Raw genomic sequence first — 15530 nt, 5'->3', positions numbered from 1 at the left:
CTTCACGGACGGCGTTCTATAAGTTAACGGACAAAAAGCAGAGCGTCATCAGCGGAGGTTCAGTCAACGTCCAGAGTGACGCCAGGTACGTTAACGCAACCCGACAGCGCGGACACTCTGGACTGTTTCTGTCTATTTCATTATTATTATTATTATTATTATTATTATTATTATTCCTTTTTATTCTCAGGCCACCCGGGTGTCCCATCATGTGGAGCTTCATGTTCATTTTCTTCTCCTCTGTCGCGTTTCAGGTGACATCCGATGAAATTGTAAGTTTTTTCTTTTTAGATTTGGTCAAGATAAGTCCGTCGTTATTTTTTACTTTGTATGAAATTAACAGTGATGTATTTCGGGGGTTTGTTTGCAGAAAGTGGAGTGCAGCAAATATTATGGTAAGTTGTTATTTCCAATTATACGCTAGATGCCCAACATACAGTAGATCGGCTGCCTTCTACTTTACATGAATAATAATCTATATTATGCAGCTGCTGCAGAAAGTATTCAGACCTCTTCACATTTCGAACACTTTGCTGCCTTGTAAATTAAATTAAATTGTTAAAGAATTTTACTTATAAATACGTCATACCTATAATGACCCAAAGTGAAATCACATATTTATATAAGTTTGCACATTTATAAAATATTTCCTCCCTAAGAAAATATAGACTTACACAAAGCGAAATCTATAATTACTGCCAAAGTGGCCTCTATTAGTTTTTAAATACATTTTCCAAGAATTCCAAAAAATATATATTTTCAAATTAATTTTATAGTTTTTACCTTTGTACAGAAAACTAGAGTTCTAGATGACTAATTGACAACATAAGTTTATATTTGCAAATTAAGTTTGCAACATTTGTTTGTACTAGATTTTAGCTATAAACAGGTTTTAACACATTTTGCATGAATTTAATGTCTTAACATTGAGTGTTCCCCCACAGACATTATTAATTTAAACTAGCTGAATCAACAGAATAAAAACACCACTGCTGTGTCTTCTGCCAGAGTTCCCTCCTATAAGTGATGTCTCTCCATCTCTCTTGGTGGACTTGAAAGTGAATCTGTTGACAGTGGGAGGAATTTGTGTGCTGAACATCAGCTGGGCTATCAACATTGATGGTAGGAGAGAACCACCTGATGCGGTTGACTTCAAGGCCGTTTTACAATTTTAAAAACACTTAGATTAGGAGACATCTGCTCAGGTAAATTTATCTGACATCGCACCTCTAGAATTGATTAATACATGTTTTTGTTTATTACATGAAGGTTGCTTACACACAGACTTTGTTTATCCCACAACACTGGAGAGTTACCACACATTTTTCATTTTACTAACCCGACTAACAGGATTGGATAGGCAGAAGGTAAACTTGTTTATATGTAAATCTTTTAGCTGCAGTCATATAAAATACAGGAACCCTGAGCTACATTTTGTCAAGGCAGTGCATCAACATTATGAAAATACATTAACTAAACAAATATCCCTCCACAATGGTCATACTCTTTTGTTGTTGTTTTTTTTTTTGTTTGTTTTGTTATGTGGTCATTTTTTAAATGTGTAGTTTGCGCTGCATGAAATAGAAAGCAGGTATGGGGCAAAAATAGCCCCCTAATGGTAAATAAATACATATACAGTCAAAACAATGTTCAACAAAACATGTTGTTAAACATTTGAGAACAATTAAGTCCCTTTTTTTTTCTGCAGCCAGTATTCAGTATTTGACAGGCACTCGGCTCATGATTGACGGTCAACCAACCTACCTCTGTAAATACCACCCCAGTTTGGCCGAAGCAAACCTTACTGGATTGAAGCAGGTAAAATGGACGGCGTCTTCTCCAGAACTGAATGGGTGTTTTAGTGTTTTTACATCTGCTCAGTATGAGTTTAAATGGCGAGCCTACCAAAGGGTTTGTGATGTTGAGATTATTTATATCACTGCACTGACTGTCATCTTTTCTCATTCAGAAATGGTTTTATCATTTAGTAGAGACAAGCGACGGGTTACCTCTCGTCCAGGTTAACAATCTTCCTTTGCCCCCACCGGGGAGTGGTACTACTAGCAAATTTGTCACACTTGATATACGTTGTCCCAAACCTTGTAAGAAAACTTTTATTCACAAATTTGTCAATTATTAACTACACATACATTGCTAAACTTTTCGTCTGTTTGTCTACTCACACCAAAGCTACGCCAACACCTACTCTGGTTCCTGCAGGTGAGCAATTCTACTTTCATGTTTATATGCGTAAATCATCAACTCACAACAATGATGTAACAGTATGTTCTAGTATGTAATACTGTTCCATCTTTAGGACCAGTTACGGAACCTGACACTCCAGCTGAGCTCTCTACTTCACGTAAGACTCTGAAATTACTTATATCTGTGTCACTGTTTGCATTAAATCCTGTTGAATTTCAACATTACATGACGGTAAACAAGAAATGTGTTTTGTGTTTATGTGTTTTTCTGTGCAGCGTTGAGAACAGAACATGTCACTGTTGCCATTTTCGGAGGACTGGCTGGTTTGCTCATCCTGTGTTCCTGCTTCATAATCTGTAATTACTTTTTAAACATACATTTAATGAGAGACACCCAAATTGGCAAAAAAGTCCCCTTCTTGCTTTGGTTATATTCATAGTTACTTGAACGCTGTAGAAAAATGTTTGGTTTGAGGAAAGACGTACTTATGTTTAGGGTCACTACAACTTCTTCATATACGTTTGGAAACTAACTGCATATTTTATCAAATATTTCACACTGCTCTGTGGTATTGAACATACAATAGCTAACAACTCCTCTCCTCTCCTTTCTTACCACCCAGACAAAAACTGTGGAGCCAATATTGCCAAATCAATTGGTTTTAAAAGTTTATTTACATCTCCTACGGCTCCTGTCCCTGTTCTCATGGTATACTCTGCTGAGAATTCAGCCTTTCAGCAGGCTGTGTTGGCTCTGGCAGAGTTCCTCCAGTGGCACGGCGGCTGCAGTGTTGCCGTTGACATGTGGCAACAGAAGAAGATTGCAGAACTGGGACCAATGCGTTGGCTGGTGGAACAAGTCAAGGTTGCAGACCGAGTTCTCATTGTCTGCCCGCAGGTAAGGATTTAAAGTAGAGAAATACCACAGTGAGGTATATAGAAAGTGACTGTAATCATATATTTTAACGAGCAATGCAAATGTTCTCTTCTCTTCTCTTCTCTTCTCTTCTCTTCTCTTCTCTTCTCTTCTCTTCTCTTCTCTTCTCTTCTCTTCTCTTCTCTTCTCTTCTCTTCTCTTCTCTTCTCTTCTCTTCTCAGCCCTCTTTCCAGCCCAGTCACTCTCTTCCCAATCACAGCTCCCCTCAACCGTCCATCCCAGCTGCAGCTCATGACCTTTACCCCCTGATTCTCAACATGGTGGCGAGCCACGCAAAGAGCGCCTCTGAGCTAGCAAAGTTCTGGGTGGTGCAGCTGGGCGAGCAGCAGGACAAACAGCCTAGTAACCTGGCGCTGGAACTGAGAGCCTGCAAGACCTTTTGTTTGATGAAGAATTTGAACAAACTGTGCAGGAGCCTTCATAAGGAGAGACAGGACATTAAGAACATATCCCATCTGATCTTGAGACCAGGGATTTCCTACAGTAGAAAGAGTACACGGAAGTTAAGAGAACCTGTGGAAAAGCTAAGCAGACATCAGACAAGCATTTCCAGTGAGAGCAAACCGCTGAAATCTGTTGTCATGTCTGTTTGAACATCTGTCATAATATATTTTTGAAATGGGTCAGAATTGTTTGTTTGTTTGATAAAACATTATCATTCTGTTATGCTTGTATGTACATGATTGCAACAGAACACTTAGATCTATGCTTAGTTGTTACACAGCCCCCGGCATGGACACTACAGGGTGGATTTGCATCTGTCAGCATTTTATCTGTAGCTTGCAGCAACTTCATGCTGTCATCTATTTTGTAATAACATAAAAGTTACATATTTTTTCCAATGATGAAGAAAACGGCCTCAGGCAAACCCTGATATTTGTTCATCTGTTGTTATCATCACAGTAATGTAAGCTGCTTAAAGATAGGTCAACATCAAAGTAAGGAAAGAAACAAAAAAAGTGTATCTTTTCCCTTTTGTGTAAAAGCAATGAATGATTTGTACAGTGGAACTATGTTAATGTTAATAATATATCCTATATTGCTATAAAATATATTGTTTTTACAGTAAATAAATATGAATATTCTCTGTAATGTATACTGTAATGTCTGGGAATGAATTAATAAACTATTTTACTACTGTCTGACACCTAGGAGGAGAGAAGGTAAATGAAAGGAGAGTTACCTCAATAATATATGTTGCTCCTCATCCACTTTTACAGTTTTACTGTGTAACTTTTCATGAAAGAAATGTATATTCTCTCTCTTACAAATAAAAAAGGTTTAACTATTGCTCCTATTAAGACAAACTAGAGTCCTAACTCGGTTTGGTGTGACCACTATGGAGGCTGCTAATGTCAGTAAACTATACTGTTGTATGTCTGTTATTATTGAGTCTGTTTGCTCATTTGATGACTCTTCTATACTGCTATGCTACAGTTTTAGATTTATTATTCTGTCACTTAATTATATCAGTCTTGCTTTAATTTTGTGTTGGGTAATTTTAATTAATTAATTAATTATTAATTATTGATTCTAATTAATACATAATCCTGCCACACAGGGCATGTTACACTCAGTTTACAGGAAAACTTTATCGACAAATAGAAAACGCCGAATTGCATCACGTGACTAAACACGGAAGTAGAATCCGCCGCTGTTTCACACAGGAGGAAATCACTTGTAGTACTGGATCAAAACAAACAACATAAGGCCACGACTTAGTGTTTGACTATCTAGTGGATCGAATTAACGCGTGAAAATGACTCAGGCTGAGAAAGAGCAAGACAACGGGAAGGAGAAAGACAAGGACCGAGAGAAGGAGAAAGAGAAGGAGCAACAGCGTGGGGTGAAAAGACCCATCGCTCCTCCGGCCATAGCGGAGCCTCTGCAGGAGGTGAGCTGGACTTCAGTGTTTCTACTGCTGTCTGATGATGATCAAATTATGTAATTACACATATTTAGCTTTCACGGACACACACCATAAACTGTACAGTGCGTGTTCTTGACTAACCGGAGGTTGCTACAGCCATCTGTGTTCATGCTTATGCTTATTCTAACCGATATGTATATATGTTTTTTTCTCTTTCACAGCAAATTCAGAGCAATTTTATAATCGTCATTCACCCTGGTTCAAGGACTCTTCGCATTGGCCGAGCTACAGACACTCTTCCAGTGATGGTGCCACATGTGATCGCTCGCAGACACAAGCAAAGTGGACAGTCTCGATATGAAGATACCTGGCTGTTGAGAGAGGGTCTAAATGTACATCACAACCACTGTGCCATGTTTTAAACTGTCCTACTCCACAGTTCTTATTTCAAATTTTTCATTAACCTCCTCTGTTCTTCATGCCATCCAACAGAAACCAGAGAGTAATGAGCAGAGGCAAAATGGGCTGAAAATGGTCGACCAGGCCATCTGGTCCAAGAAAATGTCAAACGGAGTGCGGAGGACTCCTGTTTCCGCTGAACAGGTGAATAATGTGAAACGAGAGAATTTTTACATGTATACCACATTATTTATAGACACTAGCAAAGTGATTCCTTTACACACATATGGGAAAGAAAAACAAGGTTGCTACAGTAATAAGTTAGAGTTAGAATATTAATGACTGAGTGCATATAGCTTATATCAGATTGTGTGTGTGTGTGTGTGTGTGTGTGTGTGTGTGTGTGTGTGTGTGTGTGTGTGTCTAGGCCAGAGCGTATAACTGTCAGATCCGTCCGGCTGTACTAGACAGCAGCTCCAGGGTGAAGTGGACCAACACAACTCACCATCCTCCTTATCTGGTGGGAGAAGAGGTTAGTGTTTGTGCCTGTATGAGTTTTTTAGGGTGACCTTTAAAACAATTGACCCTTATAGTCTGGTCGGTTTTATTAATGCTTGCTTGATTGCTCTCTCTTTGCCATCAAATTTCCATTATGCAGGCTCTTCATGTGAATCCATCCGACTGTTACAACATCCACTGGCCTATAGTCAGAGGTCAGCTCAATTTGCACTCTGGTCCTGGGGGATCACTGACTGCCGTCCTTGCTGACCTTGAGACAATCTGGACTAATGTACTTCAAAAGCATCTTGACATCCCCCTCAAAGATTTAAAGGTTGGAGACACATCTGTACCTCTTTTTTATCTGTGGTGCACAACACAAGTACTTCTCAGTAAACCTTTAATATTGTACTGAAGACGCTTACTGAAAACTCTTTTCTTACATTAATGCTTTGTTTTTTTTACTGGATTCCAGTATTATAGATGCATCCTGTTGGTCCCAGATATCTACAACAGGCAGCATATCAAGGAAGTTGTCAACATGCTGCTGCTTAATATGGGTTTCTCAGGTATCCCATACATACATGCATTACACAGAATAGTCTATTTTTATCATGTTCTGAGCTCACCCTCTCTCCTGTTGTGTGTGTGTGTGTGTGTATCATTGTGTAGCAATCATTGTACACCAGGAGTCGGTATGTGCTACATTTGGCAGTGGCTTAAGCAGTGCTTGTGTTGTGGATGTGGGAGACCAGAAGACCAGTCTTTGCTGTGTAGAGGATGGAGTGTCTCATCGCAACTCCAGGTCAGCTCAACAAGTTATGGATTTTAGTGCAGTGTGTTATTATTTCATAGAATAGACTCTCTATGTTTTTGTGTTTATTATGCATCCATTTTATACTGCAAATGAAAACAGCTTTTAGAGCAGCATTGTCTATCTGTATCTGTATAACAGTGAGGGTTTTATTTGTCTGTTGGACTCTGCAGGCTGTGTTTGTCGTACGGTGGCTCAGATGTGACACGTACTTTCTTCTGGCTCCTGCAGAGGGCAGGTTTTCCCTACAGAGACTGTCAGCTGTCCAGCAGATTGGATTGTCAGCTCCTGCAGCATCTGAAAGAGACCTTCTGCCATTTAAACCAAGTTGGTGTTTGTTGTTGCTGGAAAAGTGAAGCATTTGCAGCATTCTTTCTAGTTAGACACATTTGTCTTTAAGAATGAAAAAGAGAAATCTTTTAATCACTTTAACATATTCTGAACAGGACATATCAGGACTACAGGATCATGAATTCCAGACACGCTTTCCAGAAGCGCCAGCTCTTCTCTACCAGGTTCGACTAGGGGATGAGAAGTTACAGGTACATGGTTTAAACAGCGATGAAAAACTAAGTTTATTTAGTTCTATACTAGAATAGCTTTTCATTTATGTGTATGTATTTGTCTTTCTGGTCCTCTTGTTTCTCGCTCACATGTGTCTCCATGTGCACATATTAGGCACCCATGGGTCTTTTCTACCCCACAACATTTGGTGTTGTAGGTCAGAAGATGACATCACTACAGTACCGTTCCCAAGGCGACCCAGAGGATCCTCATAATGAGCACTACCTGCTGGCCACACAGAGCAAACAGGACCAGGTAACGCACTCACACAGAGAAATGCACACATTAATACATGCTAGGAAACCTCATTTCTTCTGTTTGTTTTCATTCTTTGATCTGATTTTCTGCAACAGTCCTCTAAATCTGCTGCAGACCGGAAGGCTATTTCCAGACCAGGTGGAGGTCTGGATGGTGAGATGAGCAGTCAGGGAGGGACGGGAGAGCTCTCAGATCTGCCCAGGGGCTGTGGGAGTGGCAGCGTTGGAGGAGGGATGCAGGGGGAGATGGATCTTGGACCTGCTCAGGGGGAATGCCTAATGGGGACAGGAGAGGTGGAAGAGCCCCTGTCTGCTCACCTCTCAAGGAAGACTGCCATAATGAGCCAGTTTGAGAGCAAAGCACTGGGTCTGGATAAGGCCATTCTGCACAGCATCGATTGCTGTGGTAAGGAAAGAAAGTAGTAAAAAATACTGCATAAAAAGTTAAATCACCCATTTTATATTATTACAAAGAATAAAGGATGTGGAAGATGACAGATGTTTCACTGTGCTCAGGGCAACCTTTCTCATCCTTGTCTTTCTTCTTTTTTTTTTTTTTTGACAGCATCAGATGAAACCAAACGAAAGATGTACAGCTCAATCCTGGTAGTGGGAGGAGGGCTAATGTTTCATGGTGCTCAGGAGTTTCTGCTTCACCGCATTATCAACAAGATGCCGCCGTCCTTCAGAAGACTGGTAGATAATGTGGAAGTTATCACACGACCAAAGGTAACCTGGTATATGTTGTATATTTTTATAGCACAGGGCATGCAAATAGTTGTGTGTTAATGAGTTACACACACAACATGATGTATAAAGTACATTTGGGAGATAGGTAACAAAATGCTTTACAGTTTTGATATTCTATTGCTTTGCATGTACTCTAGGATATGGACCCTCGTCTGATATCATGGAAAGGGGGAGCAGTGCTGGCGTGTCTGGACACCACTCAGGAGATGTGGATCCACCAGAGGGAGTGGCAGCGGTTTGGTGTCCGAATGCTCCGTGAGAGAGCTGCCTTCGTCTGGTGATTTTACTACTAAGACGAGATATCTTAAAAACACACTGTGAAACACATGACAACATATGTAAAGTATGTTGTTGAGTTATTCATAAAACAAGCTGAATGTTAAAATCAGTAAAGGCATCTCCTGTGCATTGTGGGAAAACATTGACAGCACCACATTGAGAACTAAGCACTGTTAACATCAGTCTTTAATTTCAGTTTTGTGTGTGGGCCATTTCTTGTATCAAAAACTTAGATGTGGTTAACATGTAACTTTTAACCAGTTTTTAATATTGATGGGAGGTTACTTAATATTCTGTAAATATTACTGCTGTTGTTTGCTCAATGATGCCAAGATTTGTGTAAATAAACCTGCCCTGCTTGGATACATAATAGCTGTATTTGACTGGAACACATGAAATAAAATGGGAAGATAATACATTTCAAACTGGAGCATCAGAAGTAATTTTAATAAGAAAGTTTTTAATCCATAATGAAACATTTCTGAACAAAAGTATTTAGATCTTATAACATGCAGACATTGACTATTCATAGTACTGCGAAACCACAGCTGTTAAAGTATAAAGACAATGTGTCTGTCCCAGGCTTTAAGTTTTATGTGCCACTGTCACTGTGATTTATGAACATACTGAATTTAAAAACAAAGTCTGATTACAAACCAAATCTCTTGTCACAGACCCAGTAGTTCAGTGAATTTATTTCTTACATACAGTGTAACTGTTGTAACATGACAAATATAATATAATTATATAATTGTACAATCAATCTCTGTAAGGTCTTAAACCTTGCACTGTAATGTGCCTTGAGATAACTTCTCTTGTGAATTGGCGCTATACAAATAATACTGAATTAAATTGAATAGTCCATGCCATTTTCCACTTCATTACTGAATACTTTAGGATAATCAAAAGTATTCACTTCACTGTTCAATGAGGCAAGTTGGGTTATTACCAAGTGTGGCAGTAATCATACAAAAAATCTCAGTTTTGAATGTGCCACTTTAATTTAAACAAATGAATACAAAACACACAGATAAACTAATTTTTTAATTCCCAGGAGGGGTGCCCAATGCGGAGGTGTCAGGTAAATACATTTCTATAAGACCAGTCTAAAAGAAAAAAGGGAGGTAATGATATGGATCGCTGCGTTATCAGCCATTCTAGCCCCTATGTGTAGGAATTCCCAGAAAGGCGTCAAGAAACTGCTCATGGCAGCGGCAGCTTACAATGAGGGGCTTCAGCGCTGTGACATCACCATCTTTCTTTAAACTCTCAGCAAACAGACACTGTGCCAGGCCCCACGCCTACACAAGTAGTGTAGGCATTTACCTAGAGAAAAACAAATAATGTTCACATCAGGTCCAGATATCTTGAAAATGTTTCTTGAAGACCCTATAGTTTGTTTAGGTAGTTTACAGACTAAACTTTGAATCTGATATAAGCTCCAAAAACAAAGTATGACAGAAAAATATTAATTCAGAGAAACTATTCCTCACCTTCCTCATCCTCCGCCACCCATTGGTGGAGGGCTTGGACCTGTACTGTGGGTTATTCTCCCCATCCGCCTTCTGCCACCAGGGGGACCTGGAGGACTGCAAATAAAAGTAACAGAAAAGAAAGAGGAGGGAAAGGGAAGAATGATGCGGGAAAAAAAGTCTTATTTGTAAAAACATTTTTGCTTAAATAAATATAAGAGTGCAAGGGACAGGTATAATATAAATGAAAACAGACTTCTTTTGTTAAAATGCACTACTCCGCACTGCTTTTGTTGAGTTAAGGAATTACTGTGCCCAAGAACTTACCCTCTGCCATCAGTGTAGCGTGACGAACCACTGTTTCCATACTTTGTCATATCAGGGTGTAATATTGTCCTAAAACTGATGGAGGACAAAGAACACCGGTGTTATGTGGTGACACAGTTTTACTTAATTTGTAGAGGATCATGACAAACATTCACACATACAGATCTCTTTTCATCAGTTTCACTAGCAATATGTTAATAATATTAGTGATTTACATATAGGTTAGACCTTTGAAAAACTCATGCATCCATTCTACTTAAAAAGGTTGCTCTTTGGTTCACCTTATTCTGTCTATTTGTTTGTTTTACTTACAACAACCAGATCAACTCCACTGCCCCCCAGAAGAGCTCTACCGGAAAGGACAGTCGCCATGGGGACCTACGGTCCAGGACCCGACCTGATGAGAAAAAAGATCGGCAAGACCGCAGGCATCAACTAATGGAAGATTTAAACAAACAAACAAACAAACAAACAAACAAACAAAACCACAAAACTTCAAAGTCAGCACATCAGGATCCAGTTTTCGGTGCATTTCAAGGCTAAATAGATCTCCGCCTAATTTATTTTATCCTTATGAAAGTGGTTTCAGGCTAACAAAGGCAATTTTAGCTTAATCATGCTACAGAGCTCGGGTTTGTGGAAGGACCAAATCTTCAACAATAAAACAAACAAAAAACAAAACAAAAAAGGGATGTTTAAATGAAATTAGTTTGACAAAACACTATCATAAGATACTAGGCGGATTCACTCAGCAGTTCTTCTAGCTACGCAGAGGCAGTCAGACCAAGCTAGCTACTAAGTTAGCTAGCTAGTTTACTCTGACGATCGGACATCACACATTGACATTTTCGTTAAATTCTCATGTTTTAACCGAATTTGTTCGACACAGAAAGCAATATCTATAATAAAACTACATATTCGTTGTGGAGATGAGACTCGAGAGAAACCACTCACCGTTGGACACGTACACCATCTTTCTGAAACTGACAACACAGCCTCCACAGCCGTGTTTACAACCGTCTCTACACTTCCGGGTCAATACTGTTGCGTCATTCTATTCGCGCATGTGCATCCGCTTTAATAATAAAAGCAAATATAATAATGTAATAAAACTAAATCCTTGATTCACGTTTATGATCTTATTTTCAATCCACATGATACTATTCAAAAATAAAACTTTTAGTAGACATGCTGTCTGCGCTCTCTAAAATTTACGTTAAGTACAAATGTATAAGTACACTCCACCATAATGTCTCCAAACATGAATCCATCAGAATAACATGAAACAAACAAACAAACAAACAAACAAAAAATCTGTTCCAAAAACCAGAGTGAATACACTGCTGGTAATAACATGAATGTAGGGCCAAATATATGTGTGCTACTGTATACTTCATTAGGTAATTAGATTTTTTATTAGAAATCTGAATGTAACTAGTTACTAAAACTTTCAAATAAATGTAGAGGATTAAATATAGAGTAACACAAACTGCTGTTGTGTTTCCGGGCTGTTGTCTGTTGTCCTGTTGAGTGATGTCCTGTAAAACTCTAAAGCAGTTTGTAACATTTTTCACATTTATATGAAACATGCAATTAATGATAATTTAAAACTAGAATGGACATTAACTATTCTTGACTGATTTACTAAATTTTTTAAGAAACACCACACAATACAGTACAAAATAGACATTTTATGCTTCAGTGTAGTATTTGAACAAATGCGCTGTCTGAATCTTTGTGCTGTCTGATGCTCTCACCTTTCGTGCTACAGCTAATTCATTATTTGAATTTGCAACAAACAGTAAACAATGCTTGTGCTTATGGTTGTGTCACACATTTCACTGTATTACAATAAAGTTGTTTTTAGAGATATAACAAACACATTTAAGGAGTAAAAATGTTTTATAATATGCTGTATTTTAAAACTCTTACAGGACTGTAGCTAATGCTTGGTTTCACACCTTTACACAAGAGATGTTTCTGACACATACAGCTTTAAAAAAAACTTTTCAGTCCAACTCAATCAGATATCATAAAAAAACAGTATCATCTCAGATCAGCAATACTTCATCATATGTACTGAACTCAGTGTTTTGCACTGAACTCTCTGATAATATAGCGTACTGTTACACTGTTCATATACTGTTACAAAAGTATGAATTATTGCAGTTATTTTGACTAAATTGTCAACAGTTTACACTGAAGTCAACTAAAAAACAATGTAAAAACCTTAAACCGTGCTATAATGCATTCATGCAAAACAGAAATAGTAACAATTCATGGGCACATTACACATTAGGGGATGAAGCCATGCTGTGGTCTTCCCTTAACATGACCAATCTAGATGTATTGGAAAGGCTAAAAAACAAACAAAATAAAATACAACACATCAGATCCTGTTATTCTTTTTTACTAGTTTGAGGTTCATGTCCTGTGCTCATGTCACCATGTCACCACACCTGCCCATTTTTTCACTGGCCCAAGATTCTGTGCTCTCTCCACCAGGCTTGTGTGTCCTGTTGTCTTCTTCACTAAAGTGGGGTTCAAACTGTTGTCTCTCATCAGATTTTTCTATGCTGAACTCTTTGACAACCTAACCTGATGTTCATCTATTATGTTGCCCACAGTTTTTTGTGTGCCACACTCTTTGTCACATTCTGGTTTAGTGTTCTTTGCATCCATCTTTTGTGAGTCAGTGTCTGTCTCTGGTTTCCAATTGGCTGCTTCTCTAAAAATACCAGCTTTATGAAGCTCACGTCGTATAGTTTTTACTGAGACTGTGTGACAGAGGTGTCGATTCAACTCTGTTGTTATTTTTGAAGCCGTGTACTCAGGATGTTCATCAACTATCCTGAGAAGTGTCTGTCTGTCCTTTTCAGTAAGCTTTGACTTGCGCCCGCTGTTCTTCTTTGCTGATGCAGTTCGTCCATGTTTGATGTACACAGTCATAACTCTGGAAACAGTCCCCCTTGCCACATTAAACAGCTGTGCAGTTTTTGTGACAGATGCACCTGATAGTCGTGCAGCAACTATCTGGCATCGTTCAAACTCTGTTAAGTCACTCATAATGCTTTAAACACTGTCTCCTTTGAAGCCGACAGCCAATTCCAACCAGCAGGCAGGTATTAGGATCTGTAACTGCTGCTTAGGAGCTCGGACGTCCTCTGTCGTATAGTGTTTCCATTATTTTGTAAACAGAAGCAGAGAGATCCAGGGGTAGAAAAGATGCGCTGATAAACTGTCCAAACTCGTGTGTCCTTGTTGGTCTATAAAAGGGATAATAAGACACATAGATTAGATTTTGATGAACACAGTTCTGCTTCTGGCTGATGTTCTGTAGTAAATCAATTATTACTGATTATTATTGATCACTCACAGCCACCTTGTGTACTCATTTAGAGACTGTTGGCGCTCTACAAAATACACAAAACAGTTCAGGATATCCTGTGTTTACCCAGCTAAACGTTTCGTTTTTCGTTTTTTCCATATTATTTACAGAAAGGAGTCGAACTCGACGCTAGCTTAGCCATGTAGCAAGCTACTAGTATAGCTCACTAGAATCTACCAACAAAAGTACAGTTTTATGAATTTTATTGCAATTTTAAGACAATCGGAACACATAAGCGTTCGCTCTTATTATAATGTGATGTACTTACAACTAAAATTGCACAGGTTGACCGGCCCCTCCACCACTAACCGCATCACCTACAGCTGGCTAACGTTGTTTGTTTTTACCTGGTAAACAACCACGTCCGGTTGGTTTTTCAGAATAAAAGCGCACTGACTACCACAAAAATAATAAAATTATATAAAATAATAATTTCTATGGCACAAATACATATTCTAATATTATATGCTACATATATAAGTCAGTGAGAAGGAATGAGCTACTTTCAGTTGACAGGTTATGGAAAATCCTGTCAAGCATGACAACTGGTGAAAATAAAAATTAAAAAATCTAGTTATGAGCATTATTTTATCACTTACATCTATAAATGTACTATGGTAACCTCTTTACAAATATTTGATCTGTGTCTAATGCTAGAGCACATTTGGGAATTTAAATAATCAAGACATCCAACTTCAAATTGTTTACATCTCTTTAACTTCCAGGTTTTACCCGTCCTTTTTATTCCCACACTATTCATAAACATACAGCAGTAAAACACTGCTTAACGCCAGCTCAGAGGAAAACATTAAGATAGCAATCGGTGGTACCAACATTTCTCTTCATTCATATTGTTTTATGTCATACATGTATAAAATACTGCATTTTATTTTTGCTTGTTGTATTGTATATACATGCTCTAATGCTGGAGCTTCATTGGACATAAACATTTGATAGCTGCACATACACTGGTTTAAATGAAATGGTGCTTAGGAAACATATCCAAGTTAAGAAAATCCTGGAAATGTAACTTAGCCAACACAATAGGCTGATATTTGATGCCTAATTGAAGTCTTTCAATTAAACAACCTGATAAGTAAACAGAAGAATAACACAATGGTCAAATGAGGGCATAGTGTGGCTTTTACGTGCACATTAACCAGCTGACGTGATGAAAAGTCAGAGATACAGCACATCAGACCCGGTTAGTCCTTCTCTGTGGTCTGGGATTCAGGTGTTTTACTCTCTTCAGCACAGTTTTGTGTGTTGACCTCGGATTTAGACACCGGTGTCCCACTGGTAGCTCCTTCCTCAGCTGCAGCTTTTGCCAGTCTTGCTGTTTTTTTCTGTGGCTTGTTCCTCCTGTTCTTCTTTGCAGGAGCAGTGTGTCCATGCTTGTTGTAAGAACTCATGACTTTGAGGACAGCTCGACTGGACACATCATATAACTGGGCTGTCTTCCTCACTGACAGCCCTGCAAGTTGAGCGCCTACTATCTGACCTCGGCGAAAGTCTGATAACTCACTCATCCTGTGAGGTGTCTTCTGCAGCTGACAGACAATCTCAAATGTCAGCCTGGTTTAGTTGAACCAGCAGCAAACAACAGAGGAAGACAAAGAGAATAAGAGAAGCTCATTAGCTTTAGCTCGGCTGTGTTGACAATCTAAAGGTGTTCAACCTCCTCGATGCTGTGACGTGATTTGTCCGGAGCAGGCTGCAAGATGTTAGATCATCGTCCATCAACAACATACACACCGAGAGTAAAGTGATA

General features: G+C 38.8%; 3 protein-coding genes and 1 long non-coding RNA gene across 5 annotated transcripts; 2 read left to right on the top strand and 2 right to left on the bottom strand.

Annotated features, from left to right (window-relative positions):
* The first annotated feature begins 1 nt into the window (after position 1).
* LOC113168007 lies at positions 2-4480 on the top strand. The gene is made up of 11 exons (XM_026369032.1): positions 2-85; positions 191-272; positions 371-395; positions 1009-1122; positions 1709-1818; positions 1970-2102; positions 2191-2220; positions 2318-2362; positions 2481-2561; positions 2828-3102; positions 3303-4480. Exons 2-11 carry the CDS (start codon positions 210-212, stop codon positions 3732-3734), a joined length of 1308 nt encoding a protein of 435 aa, XP_026224817.1. The 5' UTR covers positions 2-85; positions 191-209; the 3' UTR covers positions 3735-4480.
* Positions 4481-4900: 420 nt separating this feature from the next.
* Positions 4901-9676, top strand: actr8 (actin related protein 8). Its single transcript, XM_026368732.1, has 13 exons — positions 4901-5035; positions 5233-5403; positions 5504-5614; positions 5838-5942; positions 6069-6242; positions 6384-6477; positions 6581-6713; positions 6896-7049; positions 7169-7264; positions 7401-7541; positions 7640-7949; positions 8109-8272; positions 8431-9676. Exons 1-13 carry the CDS (start codon positions 4901-4903, stop codon positions 8572-8574), a joined length of 1932 nt encoding a protein of 643 aa, XP_026224517.1. The 3' UTR covers positions 8575-9676.
* A 385-nt stretch (positions 9677-10061) lies between these two features.
* Positions 10062-11400, bottom strand: selenok (selenoprotein K). 2 transcript variants are annotated; one of them, XM_026368733.1, is made up of 4 exons: positions 11326-11400; positions 10684-10768; positions 10372-10446; positions 10062-10161 (listed from the first exon to the last, which is right to left on the bottom strand). In XM_026368733.1, exons 1-4 carry the CDS (start codon positions 11342-11344, stop codon positions 10062-10064), a joined length of 279 nt encoding a protein of 92 aa, XP_026224518.1. In that variant the 5' UTR covers positions 11345-11400. The 2 variants fall into 2 exon arrangements, with proteins under 2 accessions (XP_026224518.1, XP_026224520.1); XM_026368735.1 differs by having other exon boundaries at positions 10071-10161.
* Positions 11401-12269: 869 nt separating this feature from the next.
* On the bottom strand, positions 12270-14107 carry LOC113166893. Its single transcript, XR_003299246.1, has 2 exons — positions 14028-14107; positions 12270-13637 (listed from the first exon to the last, which is right to left on the bottom strand). It is a non-coding gene; the product is annotated as an uncharacterized LOC113166893 (long non-coding RNA).
* Between the last annotated feature and the right edge of the window lie 1423 nt (positions 14108-15530).

The sequence above is a fragment of the Anabas testudineus genome, chromosome 7 (assembly GCF_900324465.2).
Source record: "Anabas testudineus chromosome 7, fAnaTes1.2, whole genome shotgun sequence".
NCBI classification, from domain to species: domain Eukaryota; kingdom Metazoa; phylum Chordata; class Actinopteri; order Anabantiformes; family Anabantidae; genus Anabas; species Anabas testudineus.
This window is presented reverse-complemented; position numbering and strand designations above follow the sequence as displayed.

Bases quoted from the DNA above. Each gene is read 5' to 3' on its own strand.
- LOC113168007 (XM_026369032.1), top strand. From the start codon at position 210: ATGTGGAGCTTCATGTTCATTTTCTTCTCCTCTGTCGCGTTTCAGGTG. The intron at 1,819-1,969 runs GTAAAATGGACG...TTTCTCATTCAG, and splicing joins ACCTTACTGGATTGAAGCAG to AAATGGTTTTATCATTTAGT. The intron at 2,562-2,827 runs GTAATTACTTTT...CTTACCACCCAG, and splicing joins GTGTTCCTGCTTCATAATCT to ACAAAAACTGTGGAGCCAAT.
- actr8 (XM_026368732.1), top strand. From the start codon at position 4,901: ATGACTCAGGCTGAGAAAGAGCAAGACAACGGGAAGGAGAAAGACAAG. The intron at 6,714-6,895 runs GTCAGCTCAACA...TGGACTCTGCAG, and splicing joins GTGTCTCATCGCAACTCCAG to GCTGTGTTTGTCGTACGGTG. The intron at 7,950-8,108 runs GTAAGGAAAGAA...TTTTTTTGACAG, and splicing joins GCACAGCATCGATTGCTGTG to CATCAGATGAAACCAAACGA.
- selenok (XM_026368735.1), bottom strand. The intron at 10,447-10,683 runs GTAAGTAAAACA...GTCCTCCATCAG, and splicing joins GTGGAGTTGATCTGGTTGTT to TTTTAGGACAATATTACACC. The intron at 10,162-10,371 runs GTAAGTTCTTGG...TTTTATTTGCAG, and splicing joins CGCTACACTGATGGCAGAGG to TCCTCCAGGTCCCCCTGGTG.